General features: G+C 55.1%; 1 protein-coding gene across 1 annotated transcript in view; it reads right to left on the bottom strand.

The window, feature by feature from the left end:
• Positions 1-15,304: 15,304 nt before the first annotated feature.
• RERE (arginine-glutamic acid dipeptide repeats) overlaps positions 15,305-22,919 on the bottom strand; it is a 104,563-nt gene continuing 96,948 nt past the window's right edge. The window contains exons 17-22 of the mRNA XM_041460261.1: positions 21,901-22,916; positions 21,470-21,692; positions 20,300-21,023; positions 18,912-19,058; positions 18,554-18,734; positions 15,305-18,168 (exon numbers count right to left, since the gene is read on the bottom strand). Of these exons, the coding sequence (XP_041316195.1) occupies positions 18,135-18,168; positions 18,554-18,734; positions 18,912-19,058; positions 20,300-21,023; positions 21,470-21,692; positions 21,901-22,916 (2,325 nt within the window). The 3' untranslated portion in view covers positions 15,305-18,134. The remainder of the gene's footprint in view (positions 18,169-18,553; positions 18,735-18,911; positions 19,059-20,299; positions 21,024-21,469; positions 21,693-21,900; positions 22,917-22,919) is intronic.

The following is a 22,919-nucleotide window of genomic DNA, read 5'->3' as shown; positions in this document are numbered from 1 at the left end:
GGGGCTGTCCCTGCTGCCCAGGGGACACTCAGGACAGGGACACTCAGGACAGGGGGACACTCAGCACAGGGTGGCACCCAGCACAGGGTGGCACTCAGCACAGGGGACACTCAGCACAGGCTGGCACTCGGCGCTGTCCCTGTGCCCAGGGGACAGGCTGGCACTCGGGGCTGTCCCTGGCCAGGCACAGGGCAGTGGAGCACACAAGGAAGGCAGCTCAGGGAGGGTTTTGCAGCCGCTGCTGCTCCGGGGAGCCGTGCCCGGCTGGTTTCCCTCCCAGCCCCGCACTCTCACTCAGAGTTTCCCTCTCCCCAGTGCTCCAGGGGAGGCTCAGCCAGGGCTGGGGCAGCCCCAGCTGCCACCCAAACATGAGTTCTCTCTGCTGCACAGGCCTCCTGTGTTCAGAGAAACCCCCTGTCCCTCCCACGCTCCATCTGCCTCTGCTCTGCGCCCTGGTGCTTCCTCTGGGCTTGCTTTGCTTTTTTTAGGTGGGCCCGAGGGAGGCACAGAGACACCCTGTCTGCTCTGGGGGGGAAGCACCCACCCCCTCAGGCAGGCTGACTTTGGTTACTGGGGGGTTTGTGGGGGCGTTTCTGGGAAAGTTGAGTTTTTCTCTCTGGTTTTGTTTTTTTCCCCAGTGAAGTTTCATAAAGGGGCTCCTCGCCGAGGTGAGGAAAGGCTTTGCCAGGCTGGGGGTGACATTGTCAGGGGTCAGGCTGAGTGTCAGCTGGGGGTTTGGGTGGCACAGGGCACAGGGGGGCACGCAGCACCTGGCAGCCACTGTCACCCTGTGTCCCATGGCAGCAGTGCCACTGTCACCCTGTGTCCCCATGGCACCAGTACCACTGTCACCCTGTGTCCCATGGCACCAGTGCCACTGTCACCCTGTGCCTCAGTGTCCCCATGGCACCAGTGCCACTGTCACCCTGTGTCCCGAGGCACCCGGGCCACTGTCCACTGGGATTCAGCATTCCTGCAGAGGGATTCATGCAGCACTCCTGCAGCCTTCCCCACCTGGTGGGATGATTGGCTCCATCATTTTCAGGAGCTTCTCAGACTTCACCCGGGTCACAGCACCGTGCCAGGCGTGTGCCTGTGCTGCACAGCCCATTAATCCTCTTTGCTCCAGACCTGATTAAATTTAACATTAGCTTTGGATGAGTAATTTCATCCTGCAACACAATTCAAGGTGATAGATGAGACCAGGGGCAGGTGACCACCCCGGCCTGTCCCTGCTGCTGACAAAGAGCTGGCCAGGCTGCACACAGTGATTTTTGTGCTCCAGAGAGGGGGAGAGCCAAGAAATGGGGTTGAAACTGGCCTGGCAGGAGCAAGGGCAGGGGCTGGGTGGGAAGGGAGGCACAGCCACGCCAGGCAGAAGGGCTGGGGCTGCTCTTTGTCCCCACGGTGTCCCCAGGAGCAGCCTGGCACCAGCTCTGTGCCCATTCCTCACCTGCAGGGCCCCTCACTGACACCGTGGGCAGGAGAGACCCCGAGTGCACAAGTGTCCTGTTGGAAACACCCTCCAAAAGGGCAAATTCCACCCCAAATCACAGCTCTGGGGTCCCTCTGCTTTCCTGTCAGGCAGCTGCAGTGCCCCAGGGCTGGCACCTGCCCGGGCTCACTTTGAAGAGGAGATGAAAATGCTCCCAAAATCTCCCGAGAGGCAGAGAAGGGCATCAGCAGAGCCCTGGCAGGGCTGGGCAGGGAGCAGCTCCCAAAGGGTCAAACCTCAGCTTGCCAAAACACAGCCAGAGCTGCTGGGCAAGCACAGCTCCTGGCTCTGCTCCAGCCTCGGGGCAGGCTGGCACAGCCAGGAGCAATATTTGATGTCAGCAGGGATGGCAGAGACCGGGATGCTGCGGGAGAGGAGAGCCACCAAAGAGTTAAAACGTAAATAGCAAGAGTAGGGGAGGCTGGAGGAGAGCCTGGAGAGAAGAGCAGCATCCACATCTTGGGGATTCTGGTTCAGAGAGGCAGAGAAATTCCCCCAGCAGGCACGGTGGCTGCAGGGCAGAGCTCTGTGCAGGCTGAGGAGCCACACAGGGTTAATGAGAAAGGACGAGAGAGCAGCACGAATAAAATCAGAAATGACATTCTGGCCAACAGAGCATCTCCAGGCTGGGGAAAAACCCAGAGACCTCACTGGGTTCTATTTTCTGTCCTGCCTGGGGATCAGCTCTGCGCTGAACCTTCACCTTGAATCTCATTCCTGCGTTTGAGCAGAGCCACGGCCAGGGTTTATCCAAAGCTCTGGGCGAGCCGATCATCCCACAGAGCCCAGAGAGGAGCAGCAGCTCCGACTGGGATGCCCAGACCCCTGCCCCATCCCTGCCCAAGCGGAATCACTGCCAGCAATGCTGCTTCCACTCCAGCCCCAAAAAGGACTCCCGGGTGACCTTGGCCCCGTCCCTAATTGCTGCGAGCCTCAGTTCTCCACCCATAACAAAGAGATCATTAAACAGCCGTGAAATCGCAGCGCAAGTTAATTAACTCTGCACATGCAGGGGGATGGCAGAGCACAGCAGGACAGGAGCACCCCAGCCAGCCCCAGAGCCTGCTTAATTACCTGCTCCAGGTAATTAGGTGATTGCCCTGGGTGCAGCTCCCTCTCCAGCAGGAACTTTCTCTTTCCCGGCTCAGGATGCTCAGAGGGAGGCGGGAGATCCCTGCTGGGCAGCGCTGCCATTCCCGGAGCATCCAGCCCTGGCTGCTGCAGGAATTCCTGCTGGAGCTGCCCTGGCTGCTCTCCTCCAAGAGGAAATTCAGGGTTTGTGTTCCTGGCTGTGCTTGGCGCAGGCACAGGCTGTTCCCTTCTCCCAGAAATTAAAAGTGTAGGAGAAAACGCAGGGGTGTTGCAGAATTGATCCAAGGGGCACAGCTTGAAGATGCAGGAGCCAACAGGACTGATTTGATTTTTCTTTTAGGCCCTTACTCGTAGGGATCTAAAAGAAAAGGGAATGAAGAAAGGCGGTGGTGTGGAATTCAAAAGCATCCCGTTAATTACTGAGCCACTCTGGACACTGCAACAGGAGGTTGGGCTTCCAGGGAGGTAAAATGAGCTCAGGAGAGCCCAGACAATAAGAATAAAATTTCTCTCAGCATCCTTGAGAAAGACAATAGTCCCATTAATGTGAATTTGAACTACAGCCTGTGTCATTAGAGTTTCAAACAGGAAATTGGAGCTGCTGCTAAGGAAACATGAGAAGAAATGCACTTGCAATAAAGGTTCTCTTAAGCCAAAAGGACACCAGAATAAGCAGCAAGAAGGATGTGTGAAGGATTAGGAGCCCTGGGTCCCTTTAAAAGGAAATTTAACAATCCAGCACTGCCCGTCCAGGGAGGCTGCCCCAGGGGAAGCAGCTCCTGCTGAACAGGGACTGCTCCAAATTCTGTGTGGGCCATGCAAGCTGCAGGAGTTCACCCTGTCACAGTGTCACAGGAGGGAATTCCTGAATTCCTGAATTCCCTCAGAATGTCACAGGAGGGAATTCCGGAATTCCCTCAGAATGTCACAGGAGTCAATTCCTGAATTCCCTCAGAGTGTCACGAGAGTGAATTTCTGTATTCTCCCAGAATGTCACAGGAGGGAATTCCTGAATTCCCTCGGAATGGAATCACAGGAGGGAATTCCTGAATCCCTGATTCCCTCCGAATGTCACAGGAGGGAATTCCTGAATGCCTGAATTCCCTCAGAGTGTCACAGGAGAGAAATCCTGAATCCCTGAATTCCCTCGGAATGTCACAGGAGGGAATTTCTGAATTCAATGTCACAGGAGTGAATCCCTGAATTCCCTCGGAATGTCACAGGAGGGAGTTCAGCCCTTGCACACCCAGCCAAAAGGAGTGAGGCTGCTCGGGGCTGTGCTTGGGGGTGCCCCACCTGCCTGGGGTCATGGTGGCCCAGGGAATTCCAAGGAATATTCCCAAACTGCAGAACCCAAGGAGGCAGCCAGCGGGCAGTGCTGGCCGCAGCGATGCCCCAGTGAAGCTGGATGTGTCCTTTGCATCCTCTCCCATTTTCTCTCAGCGGGCAGAGTTGTCCAGGTGGAAAAGCGTGGTGTGAATTCCACCTTCCCAGGGGGAAAACACCTCGGCTGCTGAGGTGATTTATAACCACACTCGTGATTTATAGCCACAGCCTGTGGATATTCTGTGGCTTTCTCAAAGCCTGCACTCCCGGAGCCAAGTGCTCGTGTCTGAGTCTGCATCTTCCTCTCAAGGAGAGTTCCTGCCCTTTGATATTACAGAAAAATCTGAAAGCAGAACTCTTAGAATGTCAAAGCCAAGGAGTAAAGCAGCAGAACAACATAAACAAAGTGGAAGGAAACATTCCTCCACACGTCTGTGTTTCATTTTCCTGACTTTGGTGCCAGCTCCAGGTTTTGGGTGCCTGACTCCTGGATATTGGAGCACTTCCAGCTGACAGCACAACAGCCTGGCACAGACATCAGCAGGACCCAGCCCAGAGCTGCCAAAAATGACAGGGAACGTGCACATTCCTTCTTCTGAGGAGCAGAAGGAAAAGACAACAACAACAAAAACAAAAAAGGACTCCAGGGATGCAGGAAATGCAGAGCTGGGATGCTTCTCTCCAGGTGGAGGCTGCACAATTTGGAGTGAAAAGCAACACTTTGGAGGCTGCATTGGCTGGGTTTTTTTGGTTTTTTTTTTTCAGAAGGAAATATTGACAGTGCCTGTCAGCAGCTTCCCAGAGGGGTGCAGTGTCAGAGCGCATTAGCCTATGGGAAATGAAAAACCAGATGCAGAGTCTGGGGCCTGGGAGCAGCAAAGCTGGAGCAGCCCAGGCTCTGTGCTAATTCAGTTTAAAGGAGCACTCCTGTGCTCTTTGCTTTGCAGCAACACAGCTGTGGGCTTGTTTTGGTGTTGTTTCCCTTTTAGCTCTTTGTAAGAATAGTTTAGAAATAAATGCTCCACACAGAGATTTTTGGGCCAGACTCACCCAGTTCTCTAGGTTACAAAGGGCTGAGAAACATGCTGAGCTGTGTTCAGAAGAACATTGGAATGAAGGAAGTGCCTGCCTGCTTTTGGCTCTAGGGGACTGTTCAGCATGCAGGAATATTCCACATTTCTGGCCTGTTCTTCCAGAGAAGTATCTGGATTTTCCCCAGAAGCAAAAGCCACACTCCAAACCTCACTGCTGTTTTATTGCACGTGGCAGAGGAGTGGGAAGGGCAGGGGCAGGGCTGTGGGAACCTGGAAGGGGCAGTGATTTCCCCAGGGAGAGCCCCCCAAGGCAGGACCTGCAGTGTTTGCCATTCCTCCCGTCCCAGGCAGAGCTGCACCTGCCCCAGCCCGACCAGGACTCCCCTAAATAATCGGGATAATCTGCATTTCTCAGCCTGCAGGAGCTGCAGCACCCCTGCCCCCGTGTCACCCCCAGGCCACAGAGAAGCAGCTCCTCAATTCAGGCTGAGGCTCTGCCATGCAGCGAGAGCCCTGAGCCCCTGGGCTGTGGTTAACCACCCCGAGGGCACAGGATTCGATGGATATTCCACTGTATTCCAATATTCCACCACATTCCAATATTCTCCCATCCAGTGAGTGCCCTGAGCCCCCTGGGCTGTGGTTAACCTCCCCCCCTGAGAGGAATGTCACAGGAGGGAATTCCTGAATGCCCCCTGAATTCCCTCGCACCACATTCCAATATTTCACGTTCCAATATTCCACCATATTTCAATATTCCACCACATTCCAATATTCCACATTCCAATATTCCAAATTCCAGTATTCCACCACATTCCAATATTCTCCCATCCAGTGAGTGCCCTGAGCCCCCTGGGCTGTGGCTAACCCACCCCAAGAGTGCTGGTGCCCCAGCCCCTCCATCCCACATTCCAAAATTCCACCACATTCCAATATTTCACGTTCCAATATTCCACCATATTTCAATATTCCACCACATTCCAATATTCCACCACATTCCAATATTCTCCCATCCAGTGAGTGCCCTGAGCCCCCTGGGCTGTGGCTAACCCACCCATATTATATTACATTACATTATGTTATATTGTATTATACTTTTATTATATTTATTATATTATATTATACTATATAATATTATATTACATTATGTTATATTGTATTATATTATATTATACAATATAATACAATACAATATAATACAATATAACACAATCTAACATGCAGAAAGCAGCCTGCAGGCTCCGGGCCAGCCCAGCAGAGGCCGTGGGCTGCAGGTGCCCTGCGGTGGCTGATGAGCTCTGCAGTTGGCACGGAGCAGCCCCAGCTTTGCAGCAGCCCCCAGAGCCTGCTGCTTCCTTGGAGGGGCTCTGCTGCAGCCCTGCAAACTCCCCTGGAAGTCAGCTGCTTTGGCATTTCAATATTTTAATTGCTGACCCCTCATCGATTCTGTTCAGTCTTTTAAATCTTTCATTTACTTACTTCTTTGGGTTTTAAACCTTGCCTGCAATTGCAGCTAATTAAAAAGCTCATTAGTTGGCATCCTGAGCTGATTCCCTGGGCTTTATGGACTGTACAGTTTCCCTCCTGAGAGTCTGGGACTGCTCAGCTTGTTTCCTACCTCCCCAGCTTTATGAGGTGTTCCATATTTTGGAATTCTGCTCCCCTTCCCCCTGATTTTGTTCTAAACCAGCCCTTGGTGGTTTAAGCTCAGAGCCACTCTGGCTGCCCACAGTAGCTGTGTCACAGATTTATTTCTAAATAAATAAATATTTTATTAATTTTACATTTAATTTACAAATTATTCTTTAATACATAAATAAATATTTTATTTATTTATTTATTTATTCTGACTTCCCCCTCGTGCGGGGCTGAGACCTCCCCAGACTCGCAGCCCCTGGTGAAAGGGGAATTTTAAATTTTTTAAAAGGGGAATTGTGTGTACACAACAAACATCCCAAACAGATTCATTCCCACCACTACGGACTGAAGCTCAGACACGCTGTTTGCATCCAGTAGGAAATTCCATCCTCCTCAAACACAAACACCCAGGGCTAAAGCCAGAGACGGAAAAAAACGGGTCCTGATCTCACCCGCCCCATTCACAGACCCTACAAGACAATTCCTACAGCAGAACACCAAAATACATTTCTAAAGCAGACACGGGGTCACATTCATGTCTCCCATGAGAATTTGCTCCCCAAACTCAGTTTGGGGATGGGGGCTTCAAAGCCAGCAAACATTTTCCTGGTGCAGCGCTGATAAAACCTCAGCCTGGGCCAGTTCTGCAGGAAATCCTGCCAGAAGATTTGGGAGCAGCCAAACTCTGATGTGTCCACCCCAACAGCATCAGGAAACTCCTCCTCAAGCCCACACTCTTAGCCCCAGTTTTTATTTGGAAGATTCAATGCATAAATCAATTTTCGTCGCAGCGGGTGCTGCCGTGGCCGCGTCTCTGCCTGCCCTCGCTCTATCCCTGCTCCCTTTTCTCCCTTTTCTCCCTTTTTTCTCTCTCAGCTTGGCACAGGCAGCTCTGTCAGGGCCCCAAATGGAAGCTGGAACACGGAGCTGCTCCCTCACAAATTCCCCTTCTCCTCCCCTGTCACCATCTGGCTGCTCTGCCTTCCAACAAGCGCAGCAGCTCTGCTCCTGCTGTGGCTGTGCTGGGGAGCCCAGAGCTGCTTCCAGAGCCTCTTCCAGGGAAGGTCTGCACAATAAGGTTCCTGAGGAAGCTGTGACTGCAGAGAGGAGATTCGGGAGCCCCCGGGCCGCCCCCAGCCCCGGCTGCTGCAGGAATGTGTGACAGCCCATCTGGGGAGGAGCAGCTCCTGCTCTGCTGCCTGAGCCTGCAGGAGAGACAGCAGGGTGGCAGGGACAGGGAGCAAACCCTGCCAGGGGAGCCAGCAGGGTGACAGGGACCAAACCCTGCCAGAGAGCCAGCAGGGTGACAGGGAGCAAACCCTGCCAGAGAGCCAGCAGGGTGACAGGGCCAAACCCTAGGGCTGGATCCTGCCAGGAGAGCCAGCAGGGCGGCAGGGACCAGAACTGGGCTGGATCCTGGCAGGAGAGCCAGCAGGGTGGCAGGGACCAGAACTGGGCTGGATCCTGGCAGGAGAGCCAGCAGGGTGACAGGGACAGGGACAGGGAGCAAACCCTGCCACAACAGCCAGCAGGGTGACAGGGACCAAACCCTGCCAGGAGAGCCAGCAGGGTGACAGGGACAAGGAGCAGAGCCTGAGCCTGCAGGAGAGCCAGCAGGGTGGCAGGGACAGGGAGCAGGGCTGGGTCCTGCCAGGGGAGCCAGCAGGGTCACAGGGTGACAGGGACAGGGACCAAACCCTGCCAGGGGAGCCAGCAGGGTGGCAGGGACAGGGACAAAACCCTGCCACAAGAGCCAGCAGGGTGGCAGGGACAGGCAGCAGGGAGCTCAGCTGCAGCACAGGAGGCTGGGGTTGGCTTTGGCAGCAGCTCAGCCCTCCTGTTTTCCTTTTACAAGGTCAAAACCAAGCCCACCTCTGGTTTTGGGTTTGTGTTCATGCCTATGGAAACAGGAGAGGATTTCAGACCTGGCAAAGCCCAGCTTCCCCACACACACCCCACACACATCCCTGCTGGCTGGCTTGTGACCAGCAGCCTCTGAAACTGCCACCTTCGCCTCCCCTAATCCCTGCCTTGCTTTAGGACTGGAAATAGAATAAAGTAAAGCCAGAACAGACAAAGCCCAGCCCCAGAGCAGCCCAGCAGCCAAGGAATTTGGCACTGGGAAAGGCAAGGCCAGACTGGAGCAACAGGGAGGGGATGCTCAGGTGAGAGAAGAGCCAGGGAACACAGAGCTCCCTCCAAAGGGTGCCAGGGTGGACGGGCCAGGCAGTGAACAGCCTGGCAGTGAATAGGGTGGCAGGGTGGCAGGGACAGGGACCAAACCCTGCCAGGAGAGCCAGCAGGGTGACAGGGACCAAACCCTGCCAGAGAGCCAGCAGGGTGACAGGGACAGGGAGCAGGGCTGGATCCTGCCAGAGAGCCAGCAGGGTGACAGGGACCACAGGGTAATGCCAGGAAGTGCCAGTGGGGTTTGGCCCTAGGGAGGATCACCGCTGGATCCTGCCAGGAGAGCCAGCAGGGTGACAGGGACCACAGGGCCAGGAAATGCCAGTGGGGTTTGGCTCTAGGGAGGATCACGATGCCTCCTGCCCTGTGTGCCTCCCTTATGGACCCCCCCACCCACAAACCCACCCTGGGGTCCTCAGGCTGAGCTCCCCTCCCCTTCAAACTTGCCTGGTTTTGGCACCTGCAGGGGCCTCCCCCAGCCTGGCACCCCCTCCCTGAGGGTGCCAAGCAGGGCTGGTGCAAACCCCCGGGGCTGAGAGCCAAGGAGCAGGAGGGCAGCAGAGCTGGGGGGCACAGAGGAGCCGGGTGCATTCCCAGCCACGGGATGCAGGGAAGGGAGGAAGCAGGCTGGGAGCAGGATCAGGGCTGGGCTGTGTCTGGCAGAGCAGCAGATGATGTTTGAGGCATGTGATGTTTGTCAGGGCTGCGGAGCAGAGCACATCCCGGGGCCGGGCTGGGCTCTCTGGCGAAGCCCCGCAGCTGGCAGGAGCTGCTGCAGGCTCTGCCTGCCGGGCTGCTGCAGCGAGGGGACACGGTCCATTGCAGAGCCTGGCTCCCCCTGCCCCGCTGGGATTCCTGCAGTGACACAGGGCCTGGGGCAGCCCCCTGCACCCCCAGCCAGCCAGCCTTCCTGAAACAGAGCCCCGGGCTGCAGCCGGGCTCCCTCCAGGTCTGTCTCGCTGCCGAGCCTGCCGAGCTGCGGGAGGAGAAGCTCCCGGGGCTGAGCTCCGCTCTGCCTGTGCTGCTGCTGCTGCTGCTGCTGCTGCTGCTGCTGCCTGTGCTGCTGCTGCTGCTGCTGCTGCTGCTGCTGCTGCCGGGGCTGCGGCTGCTCAGCCTGTCCCTCCTGCTGCAGGGACTGATGCCAGCTGCTGGCACAGTGATGCCCAGTGCATTCCCCAGTGCATTCCCAGTGCATTCCCAGTGCATTTCCCTTTCCCAGTGCATTCCCAGTGCAGTCCCAGTGCATTTCCCATTCCCAGTGCATTCCCCAGTCCATTCCCAGTCCATTCCCAGTCCATTCCTAGTGTATTCCCAGTGCATTCCCAGTGCATTCCCAGTGCATTTCCTTTTCCCAGTGCATTTCCCTTTCCCAGTGCATTCCCAGTGCATTCCCAGTGCAGTGCAGTGCAGTGCAGTGCTGCTGGCTCAGTTCCCAACGCAGTTTCCCTCTGCTGGAGGAAGGGGCAGCCTCCCCTCGTTGCCCACCGCAGCCAGGGCTGGTGTGTGCCCAGGGCAGGGCCAGGAGGGGCAGGGCAGGGGCAAGAGGAGCTCGGGGGGTTCGTGCCCCACAGCCCAGCCCTGGCTGTGGATGTGAGGCTGCAGGATGAGGGTCACGGCTGGGCCGGGGGCTGCAGCCCCCCTGGCAGCTGTGCCCGGGAGCGGCTGATTGCTGTGTGTGAATCACTCCAGCCGCTGTGGCTGGGCCGGCTCTGCTCCTCGTGTGCTCTGTGTCAGTGGGAGCTCCAGGCAGCTCCAGCACGGGGGGAGCAGAGGGGACAGCTGGGACACCCCGCTGGGCTCTGCCCTGCCCACGGGGGCTGGGGGGCAGTGGACCCCCCCTCACAGGGCACTGGGGTGTGGGGTGCCCCTGACCCCCTCACAGGGCACTGGGGTGCCCCTGACCCCCTCTCCCAGCTCACTGGGGTGCCCCTGACCCCCTCCCCACAATTTCCTCCCCCGCTCAGCTTTCCAGCCGGGTGAGTTCCGTGCCAGACCGGCTCCCGCACGCTCACAGCCGTTCCCCAAAAGCCGAACCCTGTGCCTGGCAGGGCAGCAGCATTCCCTGGCTCCGAGGAGTGTTTTATTTTACCCAAGGCACAGCCCAGAGGAACCTGCCCATTGCAAAGCCGGAGCCACAGGAACGACCCGGAGCAGGACGGGGACAGTGCCAGCCCCTGTGTGACCTCAGCGAGCTGTGCCTCAGTTTCCCCCTGCCCAGCTGAGCTCAGGGTGACCTGGGGGACAGAGCAGCCCCTAAAAAAGCTCTCTGGTGTGCCCAGAGAAAGCCCCGGGCGTGCAGAAGTGTGGATATTGATTGAGAGAGCAGCCCAGGCTTCTCCTCCTCCTCCTCCTCCCGGGTCACTCCCTGCCGGGACAATGCCGGGCTTGTGATTTCCACCTCGGCCAAAAATAATCCGAGAGCTGCAGGGGGCGGAGGGCCGGGGCAGGGACGGAGAATGTCACTGCTGAGGCTGCCGGAGATGCTCCAGGGCTGGTTCCCGTTTCCCGAGCAGCTGCTGCCATCCCGTGGCAAATCCTGCCCTGGCACCGGGGCCTCGGGGGGCACGGGACAGCAGCGCGGCCAGCCTGGGCAAGGAGGGAGCCTCAGTGCCTGCTCAGTGCCCTCCTCAGTGCCCCATGGGTCAGTGCCTGCTCAGTGCCATGGTCAGTGCCTGGTCAGTGCCCTGGTCAGTGCCTGGTCAGTGCCAGGGCCCCATGGTCAGTGCCATTGTCTATGCCCTGGTCAGTGCCCTGTGCCCCATGGTCAGTGCCCCATGGTCAGTGCCTGCTCAGTGCCTGCTCAGTGCCCTCCTCAAAGTGCCTGGTCAGTGCCCCATGGTCAGTGCCTGGGCCCCATGGTCAGTGCCTGGGCCCCATGGTCAGTGCCCTGGTCAGTGCCATGGTCAGTGCCATGGTCAGTGCCCCATGGTCAGTGCCATGGTCAGTGCCCTGGTCAGTGCCCTGGTCAGTGCCATGGTCAGTGCCATGGTCAGTGCCTGGTCAGTGCCCTGGTCAGTGCCCAGTGCCCCATCTCCAATCACACTGAGAGCTGCAGTCAGGACACATTTTATATTTTTTATATTTTATTCTCTTTTTAGCATTCAGTAAGTGTCCTTTCTGCACTCTTCAGCACACTCAGTGTAGTATTCATTAATATCATATCATAAAGTAATAACGGAGCCTTGTGAGAGCATGGAGCCAGCTGCACCACTCCTCCTGCACGGGGTCCGTGCCAGTCCAGCAGCTCAGGGTGGGGCTGGCACAGTCAGGACTGCACGGAGGGTGACAGTAACCCGGCACTCAGGTCCCACTGGAATGGTGGCACTGCAATCACAAACCCTGGAGCCATCAGGATTCAGGGCTCTCAAAAGCCTCTGCTGAGTCTCTTCCATCTCTGTTGCACCAGCGGTGGGAATCCCTCTGCCCACAGCTCTTCTGGAAGAACTAAACTCTCATTTAGAGCAGTAGGAAGCTTTACCTCTGTTCTGTACCAGGGAAGCCAAGGAGCAGCAGCAGCACCCTGGGAGTGGTGGCAGAACCAAAATACACCTGGACAGACTGGCACAGCCCTGGCACAGATTTATCCCTCACCTGGACAGACTGGCACAGGCATCACCCCCCCGGGCACAGATTTGTCCCTCACCTGGACAGACTGGCACCGCCTGGGCACAGATTTGTCCCTCACCTGGACAGACTGGCACAGCCTGGGCACAGATTTATCCCTCACCTGGACAGACTGGCACCGCCTGGGCACAGATTTACCCCTCACCTGGACAGACTGGCACCGCCTGGGCACAGATTTATCCCTCACCTGGACAGACTGGCACAGCCCTGGGCACAGATTTGTCCCTCACCTGGACAGACTGGCACAGGCATCACCCCCCCTGGGCACAGATTTACCCCTCACCTGGACAGACTGGCACAGCCTGGGCACAGATTTACCCCTCACCTGGACAGACTGGCACAGCCTGGGCACAGATTTGTCCCTCACCTGGACAGACTGGCACAGCCTGGGCACAGATTTATCCCTCAGTGGGCCATTAAGTAATTTGTCACGAATGCCAAGCTGCTGCTGGAGAGAAAGGAAAGGCTGCAGCTGCAGGCAGGGTTACACAACCTGCAAGGGCACAGCAGCTGGCACTGCCACCAGCACTGCCCAGCCCGTGGCCTGAGGCTGCCAGGGCACACTCGGGTACCCCACAAGCTCAGCTCACAAGGAAATGGAAGGCAGGCACACAGAGCCCTGCTCGTGGCTGCTGCTGGCAGGAGATGCACGTACAGAATTCACACTTCATTGCAGAACACAAATAAGTTTAGGAATTGTGGTTTGCATTTGGCGCGGCGCCCCTTACCTGCCTTCCCTTTTCAGGGGCCAGAGAATGTCAGGCTGACTCTGTCCCAGATGTACAGGCAGATGTTTCTGCACTCGGGTGACTCAGAAAATCTCAGTTTGTGGCAGGGGCTTTGTGTGGATCTCCTTTACCCCAGCCCGACCCAACCTGAGCCATCCCAGCACTGGCAGCTCTCTCCTATTTCCTCGTGTCCCACTACTGAGGCACTTTGTTCTTCCCCCCCTCAAGACCCCAAATTGTAACTCCTCCCAGCCAGACCGACAGCATTCCTTTTCCTTCTCCTTATTATTGTTTCTATTTGTATTATTATTCTCATTATTATTTCCTGCTCCCTCTCTCTCACTCCATCTGACACACCTGCTTGAAAAACAAACACGATCCCATCAGCCCAGAATACATTTCAAATAAACATATAAAAGAGCTTTTATTGACATGAATAAATTGATTGGGACCATTACTTTGGAGCTGCTTGCCACAGAAAAAAGCCTCTCAAAGGCAGCCCGAGGCAGGGCAGCAACATTTACATTTAGATGAAGACATTTCTGTCACAACACCTCCCAACAGTTTCTGGCCCAGAAACTCTCTCCAGAAGAAATCAGTGAAGCCAAGGAGCTCGGCTTTAAATAAAAGGGAGAATTAGTCTGGAATCCCACGATCTGCAGCACAGGGATGTGAAAGCAGAGTGGTGACACCACAGCGTGTTCCTTTACTCCTGAGGGTCCCCTGGCACTGCTGCAAACGCTGCTGCTGATGTCCATTTAATCTTCAACACTGCTGCTGATATCCATTTCATTTAAACACTGCTGCTGATGCCCATTTAATTTTAAATACTGCTGCTGATGTGCATTTCAAACACTGCTGCTGATGTCCATTTAATTTTAAACACTGTTGTTGATATCCATTTCATTTAAACACTGCTGCTGATGCCCATTTTAGCTGCCCCTCCATAAAGAGCATGAAGCTGTGAAGGAGTGAACTAGAGAGCAGGATAGAAGTGACAGCTGGGTGACACTAGAACAGTCCAAGTCAGAGGCAGGACAAACCCACCAAGGGTGTTTTATCCAACCCCAGCTGTTGGGAGGCTGCTGGAGCTGACACGGCCTCACAGAACTGTGCCAAGGTGACAAAGCCACCCAGCCCAGGGCTGCCAGCTCCCCCTGCCACAGCAGGACCCCACGAGCACAGAACCACAATTCAGTAACTGCCCTGTTCACTTTACCCAGGGGTAAAAGTCCTCCTCAGCCCCGTCCCTGTGGAATCCATCATTTCACATCTGGAAACTCAGAACTTCCTAAGCAGGACAGTGCAGCCTGAGCCCCCTCAAGTTCTACAGTGAACACGAGGAATTAAAAAAAGAAATGCCAAAATAAATAGCACAGGCTTGGAAAAAGCACTTTCAGAAGCTATTTCCAGCAGACAAGAGCTGACCTTCCCCTCCCAAAATGCCAGGGGCTGTAAATAGAGCAGCATCCTGCCATGTGTCACCCAGCCCCGTGTGCCTGCCCCCAGCCCCAGCAGCAGCTCACTCCTCTGAGTGCCCAGAGCAAGAATTACCCTGACCTGGACTCAAAACACCATTGCTGACACTGCCACAGCAGCAGCAGAGCAGGGAGCAGCCTGCCCACCTCCCTGCTGGCCAACATTGCTGTGCAGAGCTCCCTGTGCCATCCCAGCACCTAACTGGGGTTGGGAGATGCTGATCCTCACACTCGCCACTCACTCACACGCTGCATCCCTGGGAGCCACCAGCTGATGGAACTGGAAGGCAAACTCAGCTTTTCCAGGGCACTGAGCAGTGAGGTGCTCTGGGTCTCCCTCTCTGCAATGACCCCTTTGGAGGGCAGCTCTTGCCAGCTCGGGGTCACTTGGGCTCAAATGAGGAAAAACCTGTTTGCTGTTTCTTCTCCCAGGAAAAAGAACTCCCAAAAATGCAGCCACTGGGGTGTCCCCATGTATTGAACTGGAGACTGAGCAGCAGAGCAGCAATGCCACTCAAGGATGCAGAACTGGACGTGATGTTGGCTTTTGTGTACTGTGCATTAAAAAAAAAATTATCTCAAAGAGGGAAAAAATAAAGGCAAGAAAAGACAGGTTTGAACCAGACAAGGTGGCCACGGCAGCACCCACATCATCCCAGGTGAAAGCAGCTCCTCTCCCACCAACAACAATCAAGAGACACATTTCACTTGCAGGCAAAACCTGGCTGCTGTAGTGTAGCTTGGTTTTATTTATGTCCACAAATATTTCAAAAAAATTACAAAATACTCAAATGGAGAGAACACAGAAGTCACGATTTCTGGGTTTCTACTCTGTTTACACTGTGTTATCCCATGGCAAACTACTCATATATACATTAAGCTTCAAGATATATATAAATGTAGCAGTCAGAATGTACACTCTGCTCGAACGGTGCAGTGAAACAAGCTCAACCATGACGACATAGAACAAGAGAGACGTTTCAAAAACACTAAAGCAAAATTTTAAAATAAACTTTCGGAACAGAGGAAAAATAAAGAGAGATTTCTTGAAAGAAAATCAAAAGGTCTGGGTTGTTTTTTTTTTTAAAAACAGGGCATCGAACACCGAGACGGCTTCAGAAGCCACTGCAGGTAAAGTTGTAGTTAATCACTGGGCTAAAACTGAGGAATTTCAGTGCTTATTTGCTGAATGATGTGAACAAAAAAGCTCCCATAAATTATTAGAATGCTCTTCTGGGAAAAACAAGAATAAATCAGTGAACAACTTTAAAACAGACTGTAATTTCAGCTGAAAAATAAGGAATACAGAGAAGACCACTGGAGGGAATTAGCTTTCCTTTATCTGAAGAACTATGGCTAAAAAACAGCAAGAGAAGGGTCAGAAGAAATGGCTGAACTCTCCCAGACTCCCCAGTTCCACACAGCAGAACAAAAGGAGGGGAGAAGCTGAACTGAGATGTGCCTGATGAGCCCTTTACAGCACACTGAGGCACTCTCTGCTGAGCAGGCCCACCCTCCTGGCTGCTCAGCCCTGAGCAAAAATCATCCCTGTTCCCCAAGGAAACCTTCTCATCCCATCCCTGCCCACAGCCACAAGGACAAGGACTTCACCTCCCTGGATCCTGGACTGGCCAGGAACAGAACGTGTCCCTCCCCACACCTTCACCCAGAGTGAAACACAGCAGGGCTGGTGGAACACCTCAGCAGGGCTTCAGCACTGAGATCTGCACTGGGGCACAGCAACGAGGGAATTCCAGCAGGAAAATCCCCTCCACTCTTGCCTTAGTGGGCCTGGAAGAGTTTTTAAGTGGGGAACGGGCTGAGCAGCAGGAGGGGGATGAGCACTGTGCCTGCAGCTGATTAACTACAACCTCATCAGAGTGGCTCAGGGCAGTCCTAGGACACAACCATCACACTGAACAGGCTACAGCAGCAGAGAGCACTGTGAGTGGAGAGAGAGAACGGGGGCAGTTGTGCACCAGCAGAAAAAAATCACCAGCAGCTTCAGATGTCCCTCGGTCACATCACCCTCTGCTCCAGCAAAGAAAAACTGTGGCAAAACTGAGGGGAAAAAAAGGTTAAAAATCTGACTTGTAAGCAGAGCTGCCTCCTTGAATGCTCGCTGTGAATTCCTCTCCTCTCCCCATCCTGGTGGGAAGTGGCCCAGAGGAGCCACCCTGCAGGGACTGTGGGTGGGGAGGCACAAAGTGTCCTGGCCCAGAGCACTCCGAGCTCGGGGACACAACACTGGTGGCAGTTAAGCAGTTTTTGCTTAGAAAAACCCAAACTCAAACAAAGAGAAAAACAGACTGGTCTTTGCAACACAACTCCATGAAAACCAAGCTGCCAAGCCCACTTTTCTTAGGAATTTATCAGACAGGAGGCCAGGAAAGGCACGTCCTCCCCAAGCACAGAACCCTGGAACATCTTTAAAAAGAGATTTTTAGGACAGATTGTTTCTCTGAACTTTCTGCCCAGTGGAGCTGGATTAAGTTTCAAAAGGTCACGGGAAAGAAGCGTTTTATGGCCACACTGGAAATGAACTGTTGAAGGTGGCACCAAAAGGGTCAGCGGGGTCCAAGGGACATCTGAGCTGCTGAGAAACCCAACTCAACAAAATCAGCTGCAGAACAGAGAGATGGAACACGAACAAAAACCCCCAAACGACCAAACCAACCAAAAAACCAAGAACAGAAACAGTCATTTGCAACATTATCCCTGCAAATCCCTTTAATGCTTATTGTTGATATCAAACCAAATGTCAAGCTTTTACCCATTTGAAATTATTGATACCCATCATTCCCTTTAATTAAAGGGATAATTATATATATATATTTTATTAAAAAATCAACTCTGTATTCTGTCAATACCAGGTAGGAATTCACAATTTGTGATGTTACTGAAAATCAAGATAAACGTTTCTGGAGTTTGTTTTGTTTTGTTTCTCCCCTCTACCCAAAAAAAGTTATTTACAGACTTAAAAAGCCATGCTGCAGAACTGAGCTCTCTTTAAAATTATGAAGATTTCCTACAATGTATTAAAATAAAAGTAGATTTTTTTTATTATTATAGCACTTGGATTCAGAGCTTGTTATGTCACCTACTTGCAATCCTTGTTTTTTTTTTTAATTACCTATAGATGCATTGAGTGTCCCTTCACGCACAGTGACTTGTGTTGTGAACCTGATTCTAGCACCTACTGAAAACAAACTAGTAAGAAAAGAAAAGGAAAAAAAAAAAAACCAAGATTGCAGGAAGTTCTCTGAATATTCCACACAGTCCTGTATTTCCAATAGGCTTCTGAATACGTTTTCATGCAGGGAGACCCACACCAGTCTTGAGAAATCTTCTCTACAAATGAACACTATGCTGATAAGTCTCTACTTGTTGGGTGGCTGCTTCTGTTTTAAATATATAAAGAAATCTTTATAAGATATTCTTTTCCTTTTGTAGCTCTTCTTGTATGTAAAAATGTTCCACTCCTTCCCAAGGACTGGGGTTTCCATAGCCAGCGTTACAAATAAATAATTTATTACAACTGTTTGTCGCCTTCTTTTTTCAGTCGACTGCAAGAGAAAGAAAACTCATTTTAACACAACCAAGGAGGTGTGAGACACAGGAGACTGCTCTGCCCTCCTGCAGGGAGCAGGGCTGTGAGCTCTGAGCACCACCCCAGCCCAGGGTACCCCTGGGTGAGCACAGTCACCAGTGCCAGCTCTGCAGGTGGGACATGACAGGGGATTCTGCCACAGGACAGACACCCAGCTGTTCTCATGTTGTGCCAGAAATTTGGACCTCGCTTCCCATGTGCCCACAGCAGGTCTGAGCACAGCTTTCAGCTCTAACTGCATCGGGGCTCAGCACACAGCAAGAGAGGTGAAAATTCCGAGAGAAAGAGAAGGGATGTGGAGAAAGAGGATGCAATTCCCAGGTCCCCAAAAGCAGCCTCACCTGTAATAATCTTCCTGACTGGGTAGGTGCCCACCGTGCATGTGAGGGTGCCCGTGCAACCACTGCTGCTCCATTGCCAGTCTCTGCAGCTCTGCGGACTGGGCGTGCATGGCCTGCAGCTGGTGGGCTGCTGACATGGGAGGTGGAATGGCACCAGGCAGATCCCGAGGGTAGGGAGTACCTGGGGGACAGGCACCACTTTTACACTCTGGTTTGCTTCTTGTTCATCCCACCAAGCCACCACGGCCACCCAAAGTCACGGCTCGAGTCCCCCCACTGAGAAATGTTAAACCCCAGAGTAAAAGATGGCACTGCAGATCAAAGCCAACCCTTGCTAAGGACCATAAAATGCTCTCACCAAAGACTGGATGTCGGAGCATTTCATGCTCGTGAGGTGGCTGCCCTAGCAATGGGTTGGGGATGGTCCCAGGTGGGTATGGAAAACGTGCCAGGTGGGGTCCAGCTGCTAAAGGATCCACCAGGGGATGAACAGGTCCTGCTGAGCCTGAGAGAGAAGGAGAGAAAGTTTCCACCGGGGAAAGGAACAGAAAGCCACAACAATTCCCTCAGCTGGTGCACAGCACAAATGTGGGGTCACTCCACCCTCTGCTCATCCCCACTCTAAGGAGAGAGAGGGGTTTTGACAGCCTTGAGCACAGGAGGAGCCACCTGGAGCAAGAACCACCCCAGAGCCCCTCACTGTGCTTGGACCTGGCAGAGCACAAAGCCAAATTACTCCTCAAACACACAGAGAGACTTGGCAGTGAACTGCCTTGGCTGTGTCTGCACCAGCCTCCCTCTGGACTGGCAGGGACAATGTACAAGCCATGGTTTTGCCCAGAACAAGCACCTGGGGAGCATCCAGACTTACCTGCACAGAGGTGCTCACTGACTGGCTCAGCTGGCAACAGGATCCTTGTACACACACAGCCTGTGTCAAACTCCTCTGCTGCCAGGGAGGTTTGCAAACCTGCCTGCACCTGAGCCCATCTGTGATTCCTGCAGTGAGCCTCAGCAGCTTCAGCAATGCTGATATCCAGCACTGCCACGTCCCACCTGCAACCCCCCAGCCCTCCAGAACCTCACAGCACCCTGCAGCTTTCCTTGCTGTCCCATCTGGCTTCTGCAACTGCACTCACGTTCCCTCCAGCTCCAAAAGTGGGCATCCCAGCACATTTAATGGACACTTTGCTCCAGGGCGAAGAACTCTACATTTGCTTGCACAAACACTGCACTGGCAGCCAGACACCAGAACCTGCATTTTACTCTGGCATTTTACTCTGACTTTCCCCTGCCCTCACTTGGCAGCTGCAGCACCTGGTGCCTGGCTTGCCATGGTCTCTCCAGTCTGTCACCAGAAAATGTGAACATTTCTGCTGAGTGCCTCATCTCAGGACTCTGGAGCAGTAATCACGTATCTTGCTTCAGAAATGGGCAAGGCACAGATTCATTTCTGAGAGTATTAATTATTACAGCTGTAAGGTGCTGCTCTAGGACAGCAGCACTTAAAAAAACCAACCCACAACAACAAAGCAGCAAACCTTTCACAGTGAGAGTCTGAAGGAAGATCGCCGAGGTGTTACCATCACCCCACAAAAGGTAACTGCACTTTAGTTCCCACAACCTTACACAGCACAGAACCACAACAGGGACATGAAGACGGGCATTTTCCCACGTGGGTTCCAGGCTCAGACCTGGCCCGTTCCCAGCTGCTCCCTGCGGAAGCACCCAGCCCCAGGGGCTCACCTTGGTGTAGGGGGTCCTGCTGGTGTAGGTGTAGATGCGAGTGTATGTGTGAGTGCTGGTGGTGGTGGGGGGTGACGTTGAACATCTGCAGCCGCGCCAGGGGGTCGTTGGTGAGCGAGGCCATGCGCTCGGCGTGGATGCGCTCGGCCGCCAGCCTGTCCGGGTAGCTCATCTCCGGCCGCAGCTGCGGCCCCGCCAGCGCCAGTCTCTCCCTCTCCAGGGGGTTCAGCCCCGGGTGGAAGGAGGCGAAGGGGTGAGGCCCCGCCGTGGGTGGGATAGTCAGTGCCCCGTGCCTGGCGAAATGCTCCATGGGGTTGGTGGCAGGGTGCAGCGCGTCCAGCTCCGGGGGCTTCACCTCGAAGCCGGGCTTCATCCTCTCGCGCAGCTCCCGCTCGCGGATCTCGCGCTCGCGGATCTCGCGCTCGCGCAGCTCCCGCTCGCGGATGGTGGGGTCCACGTTGTAGAGGCCGGGCATGTGGTAGGCCAGCAGCGGGTCCGTGGGGTTGAGGGGCACGAAGAAGGGGTGGTTGCGGTTGGTCGGGGACATGACGTGGGGCCGCGCGTACTCGCTCAGCGTCCGTAGCGCCGGCGTGTCCGGCCCGATGTAGGGGGGCACGGCCGCGATGGTGGTCGGGGGGGGCTCGAAGGAAGGCCTCATGTGGGCCGGCCCGCTGAGCTGGGACTCGCCGAGACGGCCCTCGTGGGAGGAGCTGGACACCTTCTGCTGCACACAACGGGGGGAGAGAGCCTCAGGTCAACACAGCTGGCTTAGAGCACCTCAGCCACACACACACCTCCCCTCCGCCTCCAGCCCCTTTTCCAGGAGACAGCACTCGTGTGCGAGGACACAAAGGCATTCACTGTGTCTGCACAGTGCTCTCCTACTGCAAGGTAAATGCAAACAACTGGCCTAGTTCTGCCCAGCTGCTCTGGCTTCCCACAGACCCAGTCCAGGGGCAGAAACTCTCCATTTCCTTTAAGGAGAAGACAGTCCCAGGCAGGTCAAGAGGTGCTCAGAGCGGGCTGGATTTCAGTCCCTACACACAGCTCCATGCTCAGAGACCCCTGAGAGTGTTAAAGTGCTCCTGGGGATCTGCATCCTGCAGCATCATCCAGCTCAGACCCAGCCATCAATTCCCTTACCCAGCTCCGTGCCAGAACTGGACCTACCGCAGCTCGTTCCGCTTCTCTCTCGCGCTCACGCTCCCTCTCTCTCTCCTTCTCTTTTTCTTTTTCTCTTTCCCTCTCTTCCCTGGCTTTCTGCTCCGCTTCCCTTTTGGCCTTTTCGATGGCCTCTTCTCTCTTCTTGGCCAGTTTGGATCCTGCCAGAGGCATGAAGTACAGGTCTGCCCTGGAGCATGAATTGTAGCCACGGTCCAGGTGCTTATAGAACCTGAAAGGAACACAAGAGAGAAGAGCTCAGCCCTGGGAAAGGTGCAAGAGCGTGCGATTTGAGAGCTGTATGCCCAAACTAAAAAATAGCATTCTACACTTACACCAAACACTACCAGCTTCCCAGAAAGACAGGAGAAAATTAACTGTACTGGTCCACAGACAGTGGAGTACAGAAGAGGCAAAGAGCACTGATGGAAGCTCCATACCTGGCTGACTGACTGGCGTGACTGGGGATATCCACCACGGTGGGCTCTGGGGATGGACTCCGGGGTGGGGGTGGAGGGCTCTCTGGCTCCTCAGCTTCATCAGGGACCTCCTCCTTGATCTGGATGGGTGGCAGCGTGCAGGCTGTCACCACGGGCACTGTCCCACTAGAAGCTGCTGACGTGGAGATGGGGGTCTGCAGAGGGATGCCAGGCACGGTGGGCGGCGTGGAAGTGGAGGGGCACGAAGGAGGCGTGATGGAAGGGGGGCCCCCGGGCACAAAGGGGTGCTGAGAGAAGGGCGGCTGGGAGGAAACCTGATGGAGTCCAGAGGGGGGGTGACTGGCAGGAGGAGGAAGGCTCTGGCTCTGGGTCAGAACGGGAGGCTGGGCTTGCGAGGATTGCAGCGGCTGGCTCTGAGGCATCAGCTGCAGGGGAGGAGGGTGTGCGGACGGAGGGTGGTGAGTGCTCAGCGAGCTCAGCGGCTTCAGAGCGGGCGGCGGAGGCAAGTTGGAGTTCATGGAGAACGGAGACGGCCCGGAGAGATGGGGAGGGTGCTTGTGGGCCGGAGCGGTGGGCAGCTGCGGGATGGGCGTGGTGGGGGGAGGTTTGATGTGAGGCATGGCCATGGGGGCGGGCGGCAGCGGCTGCTCGCGGGGCGGCTGCGCCGGCTGCAGCGAGGCCGTGCTGGGCAGCACGGGCTGCGTCACCTGCAGCCCCGAGTGCGAGTGGGACGGGGCTTGCGTCTGGAGGGGCACCTGAGACTGAGCTGGCTGGGCGGGCAGGGAGAAGGGCTGGGCAGGCCCGGCGTGGGGCAGCAGCGGCTGGGCCTGCAGGCTGTGAGGGGCAGGCTGGGGCTGGCCGTGCAGCGGGGGCTGCGCGTGCGGCTGCGCCGGGGCGGGCGCGGGCTGGCTCTGGGGCTGCAGGGGCTGCAGGGGAGCGTGGGGAGACGGCAGCCTCGGCGGGTGCAGCGCGGGGGCCTGCTGGATGTGCGAGTGGGGAGCGGGGGGGGCGGGGGGCTG

This window comes from Pyrgilauda ruficollis, unplaced genomic scaffold (genome assembly GCF_017590135.1).
Source record: "Pyrgilauda ruficollis isolate IOZ18807 unplaced genomic scaffold, ASM1759013v1 scaffold141, whole genome shotgun sequence".
Lineage (NCBI taxonomy): Eukaryota > Metazoa > Chordata > Aves > Passeriformes > Passeridae > Pyrgilauda > Pyrgilauda ruficollis.
Note: the sequence above shows the minus strand (reverse complement) of the source record. Positions and strands in the feature narration are given on the sequence as shown.